Source organism: Podarcis bocagei (genome assembly GCF_964188305.1).
Source record: "Podarcis bocagei genome assembly, chromosome: 5".
Taxonomy (NCBI): Eukaryota; Metazoa; Chordata; class Lepidosauria; order Squamata; family Lacertidae; genus Podarcis; species Podarcis bocagei.
The window spans coordinates 76,299,599-76,322,121 of record NC_138129.1 but is presented as its reverse complement, the minus strand read 5'-3'; the positions used below and the strand labels follow the sequence as shown (position 1 = coordinate 76,322,121).

Genomic DNA, 22,523 nt, shown 5'->3' with positions numbered 1-22,523 from the left:
AAAGAGCTCTCTTTGGGAGTTTGCTTTTAATCTACAAAGTCATTTTGATGACCTACTGCACCATTCATGGCCAAATTATTTCAAGGCCCTTAATATAGTGGCATTCAGAAGAAAGGAAGGCGTGAAGTTCAGAGACTGGCAGCAGGATGTTCTTGAAATCTGGATTAACTGAACCGTTCAAAATTGCTACTGGGGGCGTACCTTAGTAAACAAAGTTTAAAAATGGAACGACAACACCAGCTATCATTCTTCTCTCAGATATGTTCAGCTGTTTCTCTCAGCAAGATGCGGAAGTAGAAGCAGGAGGCCCTGCTAAAAGTATAAGCGTTATAAGGATACATGTAAATACAGGCTAGCAAACTATTTACATCCCAAATGCTGTTTATAGTTGCGTTATGGGATGTGTGCCAGAAATAACTCCTATCTGCAATGGAGATTATTCCAAGTCTCTAGACAATCATGGGAACAGAGCCCAACCTGGTTGCTAAATTTTCTGTAACTGAAATTACCTCAGTTAACACCACCCTTGCTGTTTCTCGCTTGTAAATATGTAAAGAAAACAGAGGCATATTTGGGGACTTGAAAGAATTGCCTCCTGAAATTTGAATTTGTTTCCCTGGCGACTGATAAATGAGGGGAAACAATCGTTTAATAGTTTTGCATGCCTAAACCTTTAATACTAGACACAGCTGGTATATACTAAAAAGAAAATGATATATGGAAGAAGAACCCTGAGATTTGTTCTCAGAAGATAGAGATGGATTTAAAACTATTTTAGCAATCCTTTCCTCTTCCTAGGGAAACCAGGAAGCTGCAGTTCTGTGAGGTGGCATTCTCTAAATTCTCACTAAACTGCCATCTCCAGGGTTCTTGAGGGAATCCACAATCATTGAAATGGTATAAAAAACCCTGTTATGTTTGTAGTGTAGATATACCCAGTGACTTCCTTTCCTTTTCATTTTTTCTCTTTGTTAAATGAAAGCAGAAAAAGTCAGACAACTCCCACATCCCCATCTCAAGCACTTCAAATAGCTTCTAAAATCTAAGACCTCATTTCTTACTGCACAAAGTTTTCATATTCCAAGATATACTGTACATTTTATTCTCTTTGGATTTCTACCATTTTTGTAATTCGCAGGACAAGAGGAAACTTCAAGAAGAAATCACTCAGAAACGCCTTAAAGTCGAGGAAGAAAAACTAAAACATCAGCACTTGAAGGTAACCTGCCCATGAGGAGACTCAAATAATTTTCTTCTTTTCTTTTTTGGAAATCCAATGCATAAAAATGTAAGAAATCATCAATAAGAGTACCGACAATTGGCTTATACAGGTGTGTACATCCCTTGATTTCTCTACACTGGATGTCTGTTAGCTCAATATTTGACCTGAGTTGATTGAAAAGCAGTCTTTCCCCAAGCAGGTGCATAAACACACACACACACACACACACACACGACTACAATTCCCATCAGCCCCAGACAGTATGGCCAATGGTCAGGGGTGATGAGATTTGTAGTTCAAAATATATGGAGGACATCAGGTTGGAGTATGTTGATATGTGGTGTCACATCTATATTGGCCCATTCACACATGTAAGTAATCACTTGACACATATGTATGTGTGAACCAGTCTGACACAAGTGTCCTGTCTAATCAATACAGGTCCAGTTACATACATTATTTCCTTCAGAAATCTAAACATTTCTTTAATTTTTGCAGTATGAATGTCATCTTTACTTAGGTGCGCAGGTGAATTTTGAGTTTTACTAGCTAGGAAACAGAGTGCATTAGTTAATAATTGTCAGCCTAGGCTCCTTTAAGAGGAAAGGCAATATATAATTTTAATTAATAAATAACAGCACTGGGCATTTCTTAAAAGACTTGAGTTGTTTAGTGATGGCCAGAAATAACTATTTAGTAGAAGTACAGCTGCACATTTTTCAGACAAATCAAGTCCTCCCTTAAAGAGGGCACGTGTTGCGATGAGACCTGTCAACCAAACCCTGTGTTGTGGGTGGGTATGGTTGGATAGCCACAACACCCAATTGGTAGGTCCCTTGATGCTGGGTTTAATCAAGCCAATGGGATGCAGGCTAAACGGATAAAGGGACCTATATATACCTATGCACGTGACCCAGAGCTTCCTCTTTCAGTGTGTGCATTGGAACACCCACCCACCTCTCCCAACTTTTAGGGTTTGTTGCGCTTGACCTTGCTATGCCGTCATGTGTCGTCTGTCATTGGGACAGGGGCACAGTAGGAATTTCCTCACTTGGCTGATTGGCTGTTGCCATTTGGGTTTTGCCTGCCACGTAGCAAATTGTCACAACTTGTAAGGTTGCAGATAGGCACTGGTTCAGGTGATAGGGATGGGGGAGCGGTCTCGCCATCCCTATGTGAAGGGTATTCTGTTAAAGGAATCCAGGGACTCAGTGGTTTGGTCAACCCTGTGAGGGGGTTGTGCCCGTGTCTGAGTCCAGGGGGAAATCTGGGTGGTGGACATAGCCTGTTCCCGGCTTTCCACCTAACGAGTGTTCACCCTAGGCTGACCTATGCCAGAGCCTATGCAACCACTCCCTTTCTGTAATCAATAAAATTGTGGCCTAAATTCTGCCAAAAACCAAACCAAAATTTGAGCCTTGTCTGAATTTATTTAAGGGGGAGGCTTAAAGGTCTGAACATGCAAAGCATTTTCAATTTAGTATTGACTATAGATTCCATAACAACGGGATTCACCAAAGCATTAAATAAAAGATTCTTCTAAAATCCTCAGGCAGTAACTTGGTGCATCTGCCAAATGTTTAGTCAATTAACTTAATGGTCCTACATGAAAAGATGTTCTGACCCTGCTTCCCACATACTACAGAAGCACCTACAGATGTCAAACTTGCCAAGTTCCTTGGTACAAAATCCCAATTACTGATGGATCAAATGGGCAGCCTCATATGAAAAGCTGAGCTTTTCAAGGACAGCTTGACATTGCTTGTCATATGAAGAACGAAACAATAAAAAGTAAAAACTCACAGTGCTCATTTGTTGACAGTAGTCAAAACAGTGTCACAAAAATCTTGGCACAAATTGTGTCCTGACTAGAGGCTTAGTAGTAGGACGTGGTTGTCGAGGTCAGTTAGAAAGTTCAAGAACTGCAGAAGTCACAAAAGTGATCTTCAGGTTCTCCATCAGTTCAGCAGTGAAAAGGTTGATGCCGCTGTGGCTGTCATGGCTGGGAGCATTGAGTGTATGCAGCATCACGTATATACAGTGGTACCTCGGGTTAAGTACTTAATTTGTGCAGGGATCTCAACTGTGAAGACAGAGCGCTCTGCTCATTCAGCTAGACATGCAAGGAACCTATCCAGGCATTCAGTAAACATGGGTAGATTGAAAAAGATGGAACCTGCTGCTCCCTATCCACACATGTTCACCGCACAGGAAATTTTAGTGTATGGATTAGAAGGGATAGGAGTGGGTAACATGTGTCCTCCAGACATAGCTTAACTACACTTCCCATTACCCCTGACCTTTGACAATGCTTGGTGGACCTGTTGAGGGCCAGAGGTTGCCCATCCCTAGAGTAGAAGAATGACAGCATAACACCTGAAAAGGACTTCTTTGTGTTTTCAGTTATGACAGCCATCCAGCAGCCACTACCCTACCCTTATTCATGGGTGCTTATAGCAGAGAAGTTGTGTCCTGCCAAGGACAAAAGGGCCAGCTGTTCTTCCTCTACTCAGAGGTCCAGGATATGGTTTAATATAGCTGTGGCACACCAGCTGCAGAATGATTGTTTGGGAGCCCTTAAGTTGCACATGCAAATGAGCAACGACGAATCTTTTTCTTAAGCCATTGAGAATCTGCACTGTCTTTAACCAGTGAGAAGGGGTGCATGGAGCACTGGAGCTCTAAAAACCAGGAAGCACGTTCCATCAAACTGGTACACTACTTCTTTTGGACAGCTTCTTGTTTAATTAACATACCCATCGTATAAGCTTGCTTCATCAATTTTTACTGCATCACTTCCACTGTTCATGACCCAGACTGTGTTATGTAGTAGACAGAATTACATAATTTTAACATCTTCTTGCTCTTAAATGAGGTTCTCACTGCTGTCACTCCCATGCTTTCCTGTTTTACCCCCATCCAACAGAGAATTTTAATAGTGTTATTGCTAATAAGTATGATTGCGCAAATTATTATACAGGGATTTAGATTCCATTACAGTATTTTGAGAAAATATAATTAAATAAGCTTGAGAGAGGCGTAATTAGAAAGTGATGAATCGCTGTAGGAGCAAGGGTTTTCGTGAGCACGCTGCTCTCTGTACTAAAGAAAGGGCACAACCACTTGCCTACAGATTGCAAAGCTGGAAACAAGGAATCTCCCACCAACATTAGGGCACATCTCATGGCTAGGTTCCCATGTGAAGTCTCCAAGCACACGAAAACATGCTCGCTTTTGTGGAATAATTCACATAACACGCTTAATGACTGCAGCACTCATTTAATGGGTGTGAGATACAACTAAGCCTCCTTTAATGGCAAATTATGTTCCTTGGATGCTTTGCAGCCACAGGGAAGTGTCGTCGCTGAAACTAGAAAAACCCTGGAGTGGGTCTAGAATATGGTCAGCTATTAGGAACGGTCAGTTGCTGAGCAAGAGGAGAGGAGGAGTTCATAATTGATTGCTAGTGCTCACAGCCCCAACACGACCTCTGTGAAAGGGACAAAAATATAGCAGGAGAAGAACAATGGAGAGGGCATTGCTTGGCTTTTGCTCTTGGAGTCTTTTCGCATATACAGTGGTACCTCAGAAGTTGAACGGAATCCATTCCAGAAGTCCGTTTGACTTCCAAAACGTTTGGAAGCCAAGGTGCGGCTTTCGATTGGCTGCAGGATGTCCCTGCATCAGACGTTCAGGTTCCAAAGAACATTCGTAAACCAGAACACTCACTTCCAGGTTTGCGGTGTTCAGGAGCCAAAAACATTCAAGTCGCAAGGCATTTGTTCAACCAGGGTATGACTGTATATCGTTTTGTAAAGGAGGGTTATCCAGTGTGTAAATGTGTAAATGAGGGTGGTTGAAATGGAAGTGGCATCATCTTTGGCCATATTTCCATGACAATTAAAAAGGTTTTTTATTCTCTCAGACTTCTAGTGGGAACTAATGGGACTGTGCTGTTATGATGTCGAGGAAGGCTTTGACATTCGCTGCAATATTTTGATGGGAATGGGCTTTGATAATTGCTGTCAGATGCTGCTTCATATTGTGTTTTATTGTATGTTGTTTTAGTTGTGTTATACTGCAGTTTCTTTTTAATGTTGTTACCCACTTGGGAATCGCAAAAAAATATATAATTGAACAATCAATCAATCAAAGCTCTTTACCAATGAATTTCAGGGATATGAGAAGGCAATGGTGAACATTATTATCAAACCAGTTGTTGGTTGACTGCCATGGCTCTGTTAGGCAGCTAAATGCTACATTAAGACCTCAGCTTTCATGGCTACCTTTCCCCAGTTTGAGAGTGGAGAGAGCTGGAATTGCAGTTGCTATGCAACTATGGAATACATTCCTTAACTCCTTCAGGGCAGCTCAGAGATGCTTAGAGACCATGTCCATTGGTTGCCCAGCAAACCCTATATGTGCTTGCTAAAAATAAATGAGAACTGTGCCAGGACTGAAACTCTGGCAGGAACAGGTTGGCATCACTAGTAAAAGAGAACAATGCTGCAAGGGAAAACAAAAGCCAAAAATACAGAAGTAATTATCTGTGATTCTAATGGCAGGCCAAGTCCAGGTGGCATATCCCTGGAAGGAGATGAGGGGAAATAGGCCTTAGGGATGCTATCTCCATTTTAATGACAAACAGGAGGGTCTTGCAGTATATTTTACAGGTCCTCTTCATTTGTTATGTCCTTTGTCCTAACTAATGAGTGAAATGTTCTCACTGAGTTCCAGCTCATAAAAGGAATGTACTTGACTCTCTTAAGAAATTGGTGTTGCGGCAGAAGAATCTGTCTAGAACCTTAAAAGGGAACCTTTTAGATATTTACCTCTTAAAGCACTGTAGGCACATGTGAAACTTCAAGCAGCATTTACTTCGCATTATGAAACGGTTGGCTCCTGAGGAAGTATTGTGGGAAGTATTTGTTTCCAGACATGCCTGGAACCTGATGGCAGAGATTCATGCTATCTAATGCCTCGGTGCCAATAATATGGTGGAATGTGAACCACGCTAGACAAATGTAGCATGCCATCACTGAGGCCATTCTGAGAATCTTATCCCATCATGCTGTGATAGTAGCCTCTGTTTGGCATAATATACTTGCAGCACCTAAGAAGCCACTCCATAAGAGAGACATCCTCTCTTTTTGAACCTCCTTTTTACAAGTTCCCCTAGATTCCTGGTTTGAGGGCCACCCAAGGAAATTCCTACAAAAGAAGCCCACGGTTAAGACTATTTCTGTACAAGTAGCCTCACATTGGAAAGGGGAGGAGAAAAGAGGAGGATGGCAGAAAGCAGGTTGTTTGTCATGGAGCAAGAATTAAAGATTAAATATAATCATTCAGATGATCTGCTCATGATATGAGCCTTTGGGTCATGTACATAGCCCTTTCAAACCTTCCTTTACTTGAGGTGGCAATCAAACCAGGAAGTCTCTAACCATAGTTTCCCATTTCATCCAAACCAGGAAACTATGGCTTCAGAACAGGATACCGAGCCACTTTCAAACCATGGGTTAATATCCTGGCTTGTTCCACACTCTTGACTACAGTTTCCCTGTGGAAATGAATGAAACAGGAACCTATTCGTTAATGGAAGGCTTCCTGGCTTTTTCACTTGTTCAAAGGGGTTGTAAAGGTAAAGGTAAAGGGACCCCTGACCATTAGGTACAGTCGTGGCCAACTCTGGGGTTGCGGCGCTCATCTCGCTTTATTGGCCAAGGGAGCCGGCGTACAGCTTCCGGGTCATTTGGCCAGCATGACTAAGCCACTTCTGGTGAACCAGAGCAGCACATGGAAACACCGTTTACCTTGCCGCTGGAGCGGTACCTATTTATCTACTTGCACTTTGATGTGCTTTCGAACTGCTAGGTTGGCAGGAGCTGGGACTGAGCAATGGGAGCTCACCCCGTCGCGGGGATTCGAACTGCCGACCTTCTGATCGGCAAGTCCTAGGCTCTGTGGTTTAACCCACAGCACCACCCACGTCCCCAAAGGGGTTGTATGCATAGCCAAAAGGCTCATTAAGCTGAATGAAACTTCTGAATGTCACCACTGAGTGACCACCGCTTCTTCAGCCTTGCAGATGCATATCTGGCCTGTGGTAAAACAATTTGGTTGTTCATCAAGGTGGAGCCAATGCATACTTGATATGGGAATTTGTGCCAGATGTGTGGCAGTTGGAGGAAACTGGTAATGAGATTCTTTTAAAATATGTTAATATCTGTAGAAAAAAGCTCTGCGTGAGAAATGGCTCTGGGATGGATTAAATACTCTGACTCCCAAAGAACAAGAAGAAATGCAAAACCAGAATCGAGAGGATCAACAACGGATGAATGAGCTGGAACAAAATATCCTCAGGTACGGCACAAATTCTTCTTTTTATTGCTCGGTTATTAAAAGCTATGTGATCAGACCACTTTTCTATTCTTAATGGAGATTATTGTCTCTGGGGCCAGCTATTTGCCTTCTGCTGTTTCAGTAATACAGCCAAATTTTTCCCCAAAAAACACCTTGTTTTAAAACATCATGTTATGGATATGCTGCAAGTGGGTGAGATTTCACCATGTTTTTAAAAATCATTACTTAAAATTGGCAGCAACTGAGCATTTTAACATTTCAAATGGCACTTCAGTCCCTGGTATCTTCAGGTAGGACTGAGAACAACTGCTTAAAATCCCGTAGAACCACACCTAGTCATTACAGAGAATGCAGAGTTGCATAGGCCAATTTCTGACTCAATATAAGGCAGCTTGCCATGTTCCTGTGACATTTCGGATAGGACAGAGTTTTTAAAATTCTGATGTTCAACTAACAATAATAAAACAAGGAATCAAAGTTGCCAAAACTGTTTCGACATATTTGCATTCCCTCTGTTGCAACACCCCTACTTCAGTATGAATGCTGGTATCGCAAAGTGTTGACATTCATATTGGTAGAGTAGAGCTCAAATCTTGAAGTAAAGAATTTGAAATTGTTTTTTTAAAAAAATTCTTTCTTCTACAGAATGTGGTTAGTTTCGAATTCAGCAGAAGTACAGTCATACCTCGGGTAACAGACGCTTCAGGTTGCGCTTTTTCGGGTTACAGACAGCCGAAACCCAGAAGTACCGGAACGGGTTACTTCCAGGTTTCGGCAGTCGCGCATGCTCAGAAGCTCTACATTGCACTTTGTGCATGTGCAGAAGCACCGAATCGCAACCCGCATGTGTGCAAATGTGCCACTGTGGGTTGTGAACGTGCATCCCACACGGATCACGTTTGCAACCCAAGCATCCACTGTAGTTATTTTCCATATTCCATTCAGTCAACTTTAAAGTGCACTCAGGGGTGTAGCTAGCTGCTCCAGCACCCGGAGCGGCGGGGGCGGGCAAACTGCCCACGAGGGGACTGCAGCAATCCGCGCATGGGGGTGCCGCACGGAGGTGCCACGGCAATCTGCCCACAGAGTCCGCCTGGTGGATGCAAGCCCCACAATGCCATTTCGGTCAGTGCAGGGGCCCGAGGAGCCACCACATCACTCCCAGAAAAGATGCATGGCTTGGGGGCGCTGCAGGCCAGGCCCTGCGGTAAGTGCTGCCCCCCCCACATTGCGCCATCTGGGGCTGCCGTTATCACTTTGTGGGTGGATATTGGACTTTTTGTCAGACCGCTCCCAGAGGGTTCGGTTGGGCCCTTATACCTCTAATATGCTTAAGACTAACACAGGAACACCACAGGGATGCGTACTCAGTCCGCTCCTTTATATTCTCTACACGTACGATTGTGTCGCTACTCACCCTAGTAATAGGGTTGTCAAATTTGCAGATGACACAACTGTGATTGGGCTCATCCCTGAAAGGGAGGGTGAAACGGATTATAGAGATGAGGTGGAGCGGCTGACAGAGTGGTGCAGAGCTAACAACTTGCTCATAAATACAAGGAAGACAAAGGAGCTTGTGGTGGACTTCAGGAGACAGAAGAGCAACGTCCAGCCACTTTTGATTGATGGGGTCTGTGTGGAGAAGGTAACAACGTTCAGATTTCTGGGCATTGAATTACAAGAGGATCTGTCCTGGAGTGTCAACACAAGGGGACTTGTGAAGAAGGCGCAGCAGAGACTGTACTTTTTGAGAATACTAAGGAAAAAACATCTTCCGCAGAAACTGCTGCTTGCCTTCTATCACTGTGCCATTGAGAGCGTGCTCTGTGTGGTACAGAAGCTGTACTGCCCAGGACAGGATGGGGCTGTGCAGGGTTTTTAAGGCAGCAGAGAGCATTGCTGGCTGCCCACTCTCCACCTTAGAGCAGATTTATGTCACAAGGTGCCATAGGAAGGCACTGGACATAGTAAAAGATCCATCGCATCCTGGTCACTGTCTCTTCGAGCTCTTGCCGTTGGAATGGAGATACAGGTCAATGAAGACAAGAACGAGTCGTCTTAAGAACAGCTTCTTCTCCAAAGCGATCTCGGCCCTGAATGGGAAGCCCAGACTTTGAAAGTCATCTAATCTCCCTTGCTGTATTATATTGTATTGTCTAATTAGTGTTTTTATGGAGCAGTCAAGTAATTTCGTTGTCCCCGAAGGGGGCAATGACAATAAAGATATTCTTATTCTTATATTGTCACCCCCCTCAAGGATGACACCCAGGGTGGTCCGCACCCCCCTTCCTACAGCCCTGAGTGTACTACCTGGTCTACATGCCTGAAGTGTGCCTCTCTGCCTGAGGTGCCCTAATCACCTCACAATCAACGCAGGTCTCTCAGCAACCATGGAAACTGGTTTCCCACATGCTGTGAGTAGGAAGGATTTGGAGCGTGGAATTAGCATCAAAAGAAACCCCTGTAATGTTGTTACCAAGGAGCACACAACAGCACCTGTTTGGATCCTCTGTGATCTTATTAGAACTTTCTCGGCAAATTCTTTAGGAAAGAATTCTTTAGAAGCCAAACACCTTAGAAACCTCAAATCCTATCCAAGGCTCAGTACATAACAGTAGGCAGAGCTGAAAACAACATTGGCCGACGCTGGGGTGATTTGGAGTTGCCCCACACATTACACAATGCATTTTCAGTCCTGTGCGTGTACATATATACGTGGCAGGAATTTGCGGCCGGTAGATGATACGAACAAGAGAAGATGTGTACCTGTTGTGAGCATGTGTTGCCTTTCTTACATGTACAGATTTAGGCCTGGATGAGGCCTCTACATGGCAATGGGAAGGGGCACCACCCACCTCCCTTCGTGTAGTGCTGTTTCCCCTCCTCACCCCAGCCTGGATGAAAGATTATTGACTTTTAAAACATAATTTGCTTTGTTTGCCAGCTCTTTCCTTTTTATTAATTTTTATTCTGACCTTTCACACGCAGGACTCCTCCAAATTGTTGTCACGCCCAGAAAGTCTGTTTTGATGCATATACCCCCCCACACACACACACAAAAAAAAAAAATAAGTACCCTGCCTTTTGTTGGAATAGATGCCAACCGATTCCCAACCAAATGTCATCCGTACAAAACCAGAAAGGTTATCTGACAAAAGAGATTCCGTTAACTCCTGGATACAGATAATCATGTAGCAAATTAGATGCTGCATGGGCTGGGGACAGGGACAAGCGAATACCACTTTACTCAGTATTGATTGCATCAGGCCCTGTTCTACTCTGTTGGCACATTTACCGTGACTGAATAACTGCTAACTCTTCAGTACTATTTCTCACCAACGATGCTGTGCGTCTTCTTTTTTTCTTAAGCAGCGTTGTCCAATCATCCATTTTCGGATTGATTTGGCTGCTAAAAACAAGTATTCATGCCCAAGCTGAGTGAAAGTATTTCTGTCCATTTCCAAGAGAATGTGAACTGCAACTCCTGGAAATAATACATTGTTCTTGACATTCAACTTTTATGAAGTACCAACCCGACAAAAAGATGCTGTTCAAAATACAAAATGGAAAAACCCTCTCCCTCACCGCACTGCTCCATTCAGTGTTACATAGGGCAGACAAGAGCAGAGCTTTCCAAACTGTGTTGTGCGACACATTGTGTCGGCTGCAGTGTGTAGGTGTGTCGCGCAAATGCTCCCTGCTCTCCTGGGGCTAGAAAGGAGTTAGTTTAACCTCCGGTCTGCTAGTAAAACTGAATTACCATGTTGCGAAATGATGCATTTCTGCAAAGTGAGTCACCAACATGAAAAGCTTGGAAAACTCTGGAATAAAGTGTGAGGCAATTGCATTTGATGACGCTCCATTTGAGTAGTTGGCAATGGAGGACAGCCCTGTCTCTTCATTATCCCAGCTCCCATTTTGAGTAGGGATGAAAGAAGGCAGCAAATTCCATTCTAAACTGCGTTCATAACAAACAGCACTGTTTCCATTCCACTGCAGTTTGGTTTCTGTCATATACTATGTTATCTGTCTCTCTGTCCTGCTATTTTACATAAGTTATGTAACTATTTAGGTAACTAATGTAACTTTCATTCATTTCAATGTAAGAGAAGCAACAAAATTTTTTAAACAATGTTTAAAAAAGCCACTTATTGTATATTGTTTGCGGAATTAAACAACAACATGCTTGAATGCTGATCATATTTGTTTGATTGGTTTCCGTTCCTGGTTTCCACTGACTAACCATGCGAATTGCAGAGATTTTCTATTTTCCTCAGAATTTTCTGACATCTATCACTTAGAGGGTCACTAATCTAACCAAGCTGATGTGACCCACAACAAAATGTGGCAGACTGTCGTGTTCCTTTTTCAGTGCAATTCTCCAGGATACTTCATTTCATTCCTCCTCCCACATAGTTTTCTGCAGTATTCAATGGTCACTGAGCATGGTCAGTCCTCGTGGGGATATTTTCGGAGATTTTTCGTAGCTTTACCAAACCTTAGATTCCCTCAGACCTGCCGAGACCTCCCTCTAGTGCCTGAACATCAGAAATAGGGGTAATGATGGGCTCGAAATAAAACCATTGTTGCACTGTCAGAGATTAGGTGGTACGTAGTATGTTTTCTCTTTATTGCAGTTGGCACCATTAACCATTGCTTCTCCAAATATTGTACATAATGCAGACTTGAAAAAGAAATTGAGGACCTTGAGAAAGAAGAACTGGCCATCTCAGCTAAAGAAAAGGCCATACTGAAGAAGCTTAAATCGGTAGAAAGAACCACAGAAGATATTATAAAGGTCAGTGTCTAATTTTAAAGTCCTGCTACTGATGTAATCTCTGTCGCTTTGCAAAAATAATCAATTGAGGGGGAGGCAGGGATGAAAGCAAGGGAATGTCACAGAGCTCCCAAGTGAAGTTCAGCAGGGGGAAATAGGAGCGACTAAAACTTACAGTGGTCAAGCCCCTCCAAAACATGCAGGTTTATCGAGATATGTTATGTTGTGTTGAGATATGTTATGTTATGTTGAGATTGCCACAGGAATGTTGCATCACATTTATACCCTAGTATTGGAATATTTGCACTTTGTGCTCTAAACTACAGCATTATTTTAGCATTAAAAATAGCTCAGGGTTAACTGTTGACTGTATATCTACGTTGGCAGAGTATCAAGAACATATGGAGGGAGGGGGGAGCCTAAACTCAGAGAGGAAAAATGCTCTCTATGTTTATTCACCCTTCAGTCAAAGACTGAACAAACACGCAAGCTTGCCAACGTGTCCTGAAAGTCAAATAGGCCCAAAGGGGTATTATGCAATCGCTTTTGTAGAGAGAAGCTACTGCCATCCATTGCCCCAGAGTGGTCTAATTGAAGATGCGGCAAGGCAGAGAAAGTCATAGACGAAAAGCTATATTGCAAGAACAGTTGTCATCACACCCAGGAATGATAAATATATTGACCAATTGCATATGCCTCATAGGAAGGTAAAATACCTTATTTAATAACCCAGCAAAATTATTTTTCTTTTTGATGTTTATTAAATTTGTATACAGTCCTATACCCACAGTTCTCAGGGCCATTCACAAGATAAAATCACAAAAATACATAATAAAAATAAATAGAAAAACAACCCAATTATCACCCCTCCCCAACACATTATAAAAGGGCATCAGTTGTCAATTAGCCAAAGGCCTGGTTAAAGAGGAATGTTTTTGCATGGGACCTAAAGACATGTAACAAAGGGGCCAGGCAAGTCTCCCAGGGGAGAAACTTCCACAGTCAGGGGGCCACTACAGAAAAGGCCAAGTCTTGTGTTGCCACACTCTGGACCTTTGGTGGAGGAGGCACACGAAGAAGGGCTTCAGAAGATGATCTCAGGGTCCAGAAAGGTTCATATGGAGAGAGGCGGACCCTGAGGAAATGTTTTATATATATGGAGGATATGGTGTAGCGATTTATAGACATATACACACATATATATATTCCACTGCCGCTACATATTCTGTGTGGTTGACAAGCTGTGACACTTTCAACCCTACTGGTGGTTATTCACAATACTTGCTTCTTCTTCTTTCTCAGTCTGTGAAGGTGGAAAAAGTAGAGACTAAAGAAGGTATGTTCACTCAGAAGCCCTGAATTTTACATTATTTGTGACTAACGTTAGAGGTAAAAAGGGTTATGTATTAACCATTCTCTCTTTTCACAGAGCCGCCTGACTACATTTATGCCAACATACCTGACCTTCCAAAATCTTTCAGGCCTTCTGCACTTAAAAGGACAGGGCATCTAGAAGCAGAGGACGATGAAGAAAAGCGAAAAGGTAAAATTCAGCAATGCAGTTAAAGAAAGGGTGTAGATTTATAATGGGGTACATCTAAAATGGGGTACATCTAAAAGGAAATGAAATGTGTATTTGAAATAAATAAGTATGCATAGATTAGATAGATGATAAATAGATAGATATATAGATAGATGATAGATAGATAGATAGATAGATAGATAGATAGATAGATAGAACACACAGAGAGACACAAATCTTTTTTTCTCCTCCATGTACCTCAGTATTGTCTACTTTGACCTGTAGTGCTCTCCAGGGTTTGATGCATTTGACTAAACAGACTTTTCTCATAAGATATATACAGTGGTACCTTGGGTTACATACGCTTCAGGTTACTTACGCTTCAGGTTACAGACTCTGCTAACCCAGAAATAGTATCTCCGGTTAAGAACTTTACTTCAGGATGAGAACAGAATCGTGCAGCGGCAGCAGCAAGAGGCCCCATTAGCTAAAGTGGTGCTTCAGGTTAAGAACAGTTTCAGGTTAAAAACAGACCTCCGGAACGAATTAAGTACTTAACCCGACGTACCACTGCATATATTTGAGGATGTGTGGCACTGGCTACACACAATGTTGTTTTGTTTGTTCTATTTTGTTTTGCATGAGTTTTGCCTGTGCTTCGTTTGCCAAGTAGAGTGTGATGGTGAGCACACTATTCTTCCTTGTCAAAGACACCTTGTTTCCAGAATACTGCTAGCTATATCTGTTCCATGTTCCCGAATATCTCAAATGCTGAAATGAGAGGATGGGCAGGTTCTTAATTAGCAAACATTTTGAAACGCCCAGAGCTTGCCCTAGAGCATTGGCAAAGACTGAACGCAAGCCAGTGCCTTCCAGATACCGACACAGAAATTCAAGCTCAACCCCATGGCTGATCTTTAGTGAGAGCCAAAATGACAAGCTGAAAGATGTTCCCTTAATCGCTCCTTTTGTTTCCTCAAACCTTGCAAGTTGGCAGAAGAACGTGAGGTCCAATGAGTGTCATTGTCTACCTTAACTTTATTGTGCTATATCAAACTTGCACGTTATCCCAGTAGCAGGAATGGAAATTGTTGTCTCGGCTCTGCTTACTCGTTGCCATGGGTGTGACAAGCTCTTGCTCTTCAGCAGGACTGCTTAAAAAAATAAGAGTCTTGCTGAATCATGCCAGAGGCCTATCTAGCCCAGCTGCCTTAAACCAAGTCAGATGACCGATTCGTCTAGTTCAGCATTATCTTCACTACTGCCAATAGCATTTTGGTCTTTTCCTGCCCTAACCTGGAGATGCCAGGGATCTAGTGGATACAAAGCACAGTCTCTACCCCTGAGCTTTGGTCCTTCCTGAGGAATTGGTGTTTCTGTTTTTCAGGCAATGCCCTAGAGGTGCACGTGTGCTCAGATAGGCTAGTAGAACGACTTCCTGTCTTGAATTTATTTGTAACACTGACTTACAAGCTCAGCCCTACTGCCACCAGAACACAGGTAACCCACCAACCTGTTCTGGCATTTCGCAGAGAGGGAAATGGTTGTTGTTTAGTCATTTAGTCGTGTCCGACTCTTCGTGGCCCCATGGACCAGAGCACGCCAGGCACTTCTGTCTTCCACTGCCTCCCGCAGTTTGGTCAGACTCATGCTGGTAGCTTCGAGAACACTATCCAACCATCTTGTCCTCTGTCATCCCCTTCTCCTTGTGCCCTCAATCTTTTCCAACATCAGGGTCTTTTCCAGGGGGTCTTCTCTTCTCATGAGGTGGCCAAAGTATTGGAGCCTCAGCTTCAGGATCTGTCCTTCCAGTGAGCACTCAGGGCTGATTTCCTTAAGAATGGATAGGTTTGATCTTCTTGCAGTCCATGGGACTCTCAAGAGTCTCCTCCAGCACCATAATTCAAAAGCATCAATTCTTCGGCGATCAGCCTTCTTTATGGTCCAGCTTTCACTTCCATACATCACTACTGGGAAAACCATAGCTTTTACTATACGGACCTTTCTTGGCAAGGTGATGTCTCTACTTTTTAAGATGCTGTCTAGGTTTGTCATTGCTTTTCTCCCACAGTATTACAGCAGCTGTTTGTGTGGACCTCCATTCCACACCCCATCCTTGCTTTAAACCATTGCAGGTAGCCGAACAGTAAGACCAAGAGCTGCCTCTCTAGTCTTTAAAGGACAGACGACATATAGCTCAAACCAGCAAGGAAAAGATAGGGAGGAGGCTGGAAAAGGGAGATGGAAAGCTCTCCGTATTGCTCATGAACTCCTCCTTAGCGCCTCCAATCCATTGGGCTCAAAATCTCCTCCCAAGTAGCAGTGTATTCTGCCAGTGGATCCTAAGATATCTGATGTCTTCCTCCAACCATCTGTGACCCCAGTTATCACGGAGGCTAACTGCATGTGACAGTGGCAAAAGCCATTTCCTGGAGCATGGGTTGTGCTGGACTTACATAGGGTAGGCTCAGGGTGATTGAAACCAGACAAGAAAAAATATAAGGGATAGAAAAGACGTGCTCAGTCTTCGTGCCTGCACTTTCCCTACTCCAAAACACACTTCCTAGGTGCAGCGGGGCTTGCCTCCAGTCTTCGAGCTCCATTAGGAGAAAAACAGTTGCAGGGAGAGCATTACAAGTAAGAAAAATAGCAGCTGGAGAAGAATCTATCATACCCTGCATCTCTGCATGCATTGCTTGAAATTATTCGACACGTTCCATAGGAAACTGCTGGTGCCCCATGTTCTAAAATAACCGCCTGCTGCTGTCATGTGCAAGTTCTTGTGACCTAGCATAATATTATTTTTACAGTGGTACCTTGGGTTACATACGCTTCAGGTTACATACACTTCAGGTTACAGACTCCGCTAACCCAGAAATAGTACCTCTGGTTAAGAACTTTACTTCAGGATGAGAACAGAAATTGCACGGTGGCAGCAGGAGGCCCCATTAGCTAAAGTGGTGCTTCAGGTTAAGAACAGTTTCAGGTTAAGAACGGACCTCCGGAACGAATGAAGTACTTAACCTGAGGTACCACTGTATTATTATTATTATTATTATTATTATTATTATTATTATTATTATTATTATTATTATTAACATTTGTCTGAGAGAGTGAAGTTGGTGTTGTTTCATCTCTTCAGGTCTTTGTTGATTTGTCGCCACAAGGAGTTGTAGTTGTGGAGGTACAATTTGTTGAGGTTTCTGCTTATTTGTACCCCTAGGTATCTGAACTTGGTGCGGCAAAGTTTTATCTTGGTGATGTTGGCGAATTCTTTTTGGGTATGGGGCACACAGCCTCCGACTTTGCAAAGTTTACCTGTAGGCCCGACACCATTGCAAATGTGTTGAGTTCTCTGATTAGGGAGGTTGCTGTATTTATGGGGTCTGGTGTTCGACCATTAGGTCGTCTGCAAAGAGCCCTAATTTATTGTATTATTGACATTTGTATATATCTTTAGCACTTGTGTTACTTTGCTTTATAAAGGACTCTTATTTCTTCCGTTGCAGCATTGTTCGCTATGGAAATTAAAGTTGAAAAAGACCTGAAGACTGGAGAAAGCACAGTTTTGTCAACAATACCACTACCGTCAGAGGAATTTAAGGGCGCAGGAGTGAAAGTGTACGATGACGGCAGAAAGTCGGTCTATGCAGTGTGTTCCAATGGAAGTGTCACAAACAAGGAAGTAGATGACCTTGCGCCTGTTGAAGTGGAGGACCTCTTGAGGCAGGCAACGGAGAAACAATCCAAGTCTCCCACTGAATATCATGAACCAGTATATGCAAACCAGTTTTGCAGGCCCACAACTCCCCAGAATGATAAGTTAGTCCAGGGACCAAATAGCCAAAAAGGAGCTCTTCAAAACAAGACAAACAGCCTGGACTGTTTTTATAAGGAACCTGCCTATAAAAAAGAGCAACCATTTAAAGAAAATGGCCTAGATTCTTCCAAGAGCTATCGGCACAATTCTCACTCTCCGGTCCTTCAACGAACACGAAGCCCACCACAGATTAGCCCCCCAAACAAGATGGCAACTAACGTTCAAAGAGAAATTCTACAAGAGGCTGTTGAACCCTATCAGAAGATGGGAGAGAACCAACAAGGTATAAAATTCAGAAACTCTGTAAGTACCCATGAAAGGCCTCCTTCAGGAACTCTGGAAAGTGATGAAGGTTCTAGTTATAGTGTGGTCCAAGCTGTGCCGTGTTACGTGGATGATACCGAACCCGTTACAATGATTTTCATGGGTTACCAGCATGTGGACGATGAAGAACTGAATAAAACTGTCTGTGGGTATGATGGACTTATCCATGCAGAACTCGTCGTCATTGACGATGACGGTGAAGAAGAGGACAGCAAGGAGGAGAGTCGAGCTGGAAAGCCTTTGTATCATCCAGTTGGTCCTTCTAGCCAGGTCTACCAGACCTCCAACCAAACAAGTGCAATTCCACAGACAAACCCCAGCAAAACCACCAGTGACGGTGTAAATGTGTCGCCTTATAAAAATTCCATATCGCTCAAGGAGCAAGAAGAAAGTCTAAGCTGTGCTACCTACAATGGTCAGATCGATAGCCGGTTATCAGGTGATGGAACAGAGGATCCCTCCTTAACAGGTAAAAAAAGGGGCAAGTCACGACACTGTTGCGCTCTCATGTGACAGACTGACTACTTCTCTTTCTCCCTTCGTTCCTTCCTTGCTTCCTCTTGGCATCTCTACACCTCAGAGCTGACTAATACAGACTATCTAACCCATTTCTCCCATGTTCTAACACTTTCATTCAAGTGTTAACAATGTTAACCATGCTACACTGAAGGACCTAAGTGCACAATGCAGCAAAAAAAATTTAAAAGCTCCAGATACGGATGGTATAAATCAGATACAGATCTTTGTACTTCAAGTGCAACTTGGAAACACTGATTAAAATGTTATCTCCTTGGTCCTATGGCATGTGAGAAAAATGGTTGCATTTCAGTAGTAAATAATAGCCTTTCTTCCTATTCTGCGTCTCCATTTCTGGAGCTCGGTCATGCCTCTCTCTGTTCTCCCGACTTTGTACTGTATAATGTACCTTTTACCTTAACACAGAAAGGCTGGTTGAACAGGTTTGCTTTACTTTAACCTTGATTTAACATTGGCCACTTCACTTGAAATGTATTTATGCAAGTTTTGATATCTTTTCTTAGCCTGCTTGATTTGGATGTATGTGGGTTTGTTTGTTTGTTTGTTTGTTTGTTTGTTTGTTTTAAAAAATAGTAAGTATGACTAAAATCCAATTCTTTTATCTAACCTCTGTCTGTCTGTCTTCCTTAAAATAAAAAGGTGTTACATTTTCTAACCTGTTTGCATGATTACTTTCACTCTGCTTTCACTCTCCTCCTTGCTAGAAGCTTTTTGTATTCTGTATGCTTCTTAGAACACAACAGCCTCAAATCCAAGTACTTCAAACTTCTGGTAATAGTTCTGTTGGGGGAATAAAGGACTGGGTTCACCAAACGTGGACTGCAACATATAGGCCTGATCCCCCAAAGAAGTAAAGCTGAATTATTTGGATTTATAATAGTTTACATCTATTGACTTAATTTAGGACTAATACTGTGAATATGCATGCAGTTGCACAAAGGAGATCCCACTAACAAAAATAAGAAAAGTATAAAGGTAAAGGTAAAGGTAAAGGGACCCCTGACCATCAGGTCCAGTCGTGACCGACTCTGGGGTTGCACGCTCATCTTGCTCTATAGGCCGAGGGAGCTGGCGTTTGTCCGCAGACAGCTTCCGGGTCATGTGCCCAGCATGACTAAGCCGCTTCTGGCAAACCAGAGCAGCACACGGAAATGCTGTTTACCTTCCCGCCGGAGCGGTACCTATTTATCTACTTGCACTTTGACATGCTTTCAAACTGCTAGGTTGGCAGGAGCAGGGACCGAACAACGGAAGCTCACCCCGTTGCGGGGATTCGAACCGCCGACCTTCTGATCGGCAAGCCCTAGGCTCTGTGGTTTAACCCACAGCGCCACTTCAATATAAATGGATTTAACACCCAACAGATTTATTTCAATGGGCTTTGAACTTTGGCAGGCCTGCACATGTATTGAAGCCTGCCGGTCTGTTTTACAAACTTCCCCCTCTTCGCTCCATCTTTGTTTTCAAGGCAGTTGACAAAAACAGAACATTAATCAAGCCACAGATGAGCCACCATACATGACATTGTGTTGTGTTATGGGGTCATGAGTCCTGCCTGTTTTATGTCTTCCAGCTTCAATGGCATTTACGGAGCCAGCTTTTCGTGATCTATCTCTTTGTGTTAAAATTTTGGAATGCATTGCAGCACATTCATCTCAGGCGCTCACCACCTGCCAATAGTACTCCTCCAAATATGAGTTCCATAGTAGAATAATGGAATTCATATTAATCTAAGCTAGCCTGGAGCACACTGTTCCCTGACTGCAGAACTTGTCCCCACTGCTGAAGCCAAGTAGTTCTTCTTGTTGCTTTGGTCCTCTTCCCATGCATTGTTACTGTGCCTCGCCACATACGGAGTAAGTGGAGAATGCTAGGAAATGAGTAATTTTCCCAAACAGTCTCCTAATTATCCTGCTTGGCCCCCAAAGAAAACAAAGCCAGGAAGACCAGCTGTAGGGCAAGGTAGCAAACAAACAAAGAGCTGCTTGTGAGAGGGGAATAGAGGCGTTCTCAAATCTATTTTATTTACTTGTTCCTTGTCAAAACCCATCTTACGAAAAGCCCTGAAGTCAGTGCCACCGTGCCATGTCAGGGGAAGGCCCAGTAGTCCAGAGAAGCATTCCTGGATGCCTTTCGCATTGGAGGAGGAGAGCGCTTAAAAATCTAAACAACAAAAAGGGACAGCCTTTGTAACCCGGGGGGGGGGGATAAGAGTTTCATACCAAGGAAGGAAAAGAGGCACAAGTGTCAACAGGCCAGAATGGAAATGGTGACACCTCCTGCAGTTCAGTCCATGAAGTTTCTAGCCTTCAAACATTTTCAAACCCAACTCCTTGCACCTGATTTTGGTTCTAGACTGTGGAGGTTTGATTTTTTTATTAAAGTAGATCCTACAAGGCCCAACGTGTAGTGAACAAAGACTGTATGAAACATTTCGTGGCTTAAAAAACACAGCAAGGTCACTCTTTTCCTTGACTTGGAATGAAGTTGGCTTGGTGGGCAAATGCCTTAAAATCCAGTATTTCATAAGAAACGGCAAGATACATATCAATCTAGCATTGTGCATACATCACTTCCCAAACCAGTGGCAGGAGCGCACTGCATTCAGAGTGAAGAGAATTCTCAACTGAGAAATTAAAAGGCATATTGTTTACTGTCAAATGTCCAGCAAGTTAGAGGGCAGATCAATGACCACTTTGACAGCCGTGCAAGAGGTTTTAGTGCCCATTTTTCCTTCACCTGCCACCTATGCTGTTGTCTCTCTGCACACTAATAACTTCTGATTTTTAACTCTACTAACACAATGCTCTCTTGGACCTAACCATTTGAGGTAAGTTCAATTCTCTTTAAAAGTTAGATTTAGAAGTGGGATAGCGCATGGAATTTGTGACTTTTTTATTTATTTATGTTGCAGCTCTGAGAATGAGAATGGCAAAACTGGGCAAAAAAGTCATTTAGGAGCTGCAGTGGTATAAATACTAAGTATCTGCTGGTGTGATGTGAAGCAGAAGAGGAGCTTTCTACATTTTGGACTTTGACGGCTTTCGCCTATTCGAAAGAAGCATACATAAGAATAATGGCACCCTGCAGGAAAGTGAATGGGGCGCAAGTTGTGCTTCCAGCTACTCAACCCAGTCCATATGAATTTAACTTCAAGTGCCTTCAAAAATTTCTGATAACAAATGGGACATTTCTAATAAATGCTATGACTATGTAATTGGAAGCTAAGAGCCAGTATCTTTAACAAGGCTGCACCCATAAGAGTCCCATTTATTGAGTGAGGGTTGGCTGTTTCCTATTCAGATCATTCTCTAAGCCCAACCACACAAGCAAGAATATATCTTCCTATTCTTACCAATTGTGGATGGAGTGTCACAGCTCATGATTTGTACATTCCCATAAATCACGGGATCTGAAGTGGGACTATGACACTTCAGGAGGTTTACTACTACCCAAACCCACCATCTTCCCTAGAGATTATCTCCATGTGCTCTTTTGGTTCTTGTTAAGGAAACTACTGGCAGCGTGAACTACATACTCTAACCAACAGCTTTTGTCAGGCCTCATTCATCTCCCACAGGGTGACTAGGGGTGCCGGAAGATAGATTTCTACTTCTGACAGTGGCAGGGCCAGTTCTCTGAACTACAAATAGCCTTGACCTATGTACAATCCTGGGACATGGGTGGCACTGTGGGTTAAACCACAGAGCCTAGGACTTGCCGATCAGAAGGTCGGCGGTTCAAATCCCTGCAACGGGGTGAGCTCCCGTTGCTCAGTCCCTGCTCCTGCCAACCTAGCAGTTCGAAATCACATCAAAGTGCAAGTAGATCAATAGGTACCGCTCCAGCGGGAAAGTAAACGGCGTTTCCATGCGCTGCTCTGGTTTGCCAGAAGTGGCTTAGTCTTGATGGCCACATGACCCAGAAGCTGTACGCCAGCTCCCTCGGCCAATAAAGC

General features: G+C 43.2%; 1 protein-coding gene across 2 annotated transcripts in view; it reads left to right on the top strand.

The window, feature by feature from the left end:
• PALMD (palmdelphin) overlaps positions 1-21,782 on the top strand; it is a 55,634-nt gene extending 33,852 nt beyond the window's left edge. Inside the window, exons 3-9 of one of the 2 annotated variants that reach the window (XM_081194054.1) lie at positions 1,139-1,219; positions 7,455-7,585; positions 12,269-12,383; positions 13,665-13,698; positions 13,792-13,905; positions 17,394-18,497; positions 21,480-21,782. In XM_081194054.1, the coding sequence (XP_081050180.1) occupies positions 1,139-1,219; positions 7,455-7,585; positions 12,269-12,383; positions 13,665-13,698; positions 13,792-13,905; positions 17,394-18,497; positions 21,480-21,523 (1,623 nt within the window). In that variant the 3' untranslated portion in view covers positions 21,524-21,782. Of the gene's footprint in view, positions 1-1,138; positions 1,220-5,607; positions 5,700-7,454; positions 7,586-12,268; positions 12,384-13,664; positions 13,699-13,791; positions 13,906-17,393; positions 18,498-21,479 lie in introns of those variants that run through there. The other variant, XM_081194055.1, reaches the window with a different exon arrangement.
• Positions 21,783-22,523: the final 741 nt, after the last annotated feature.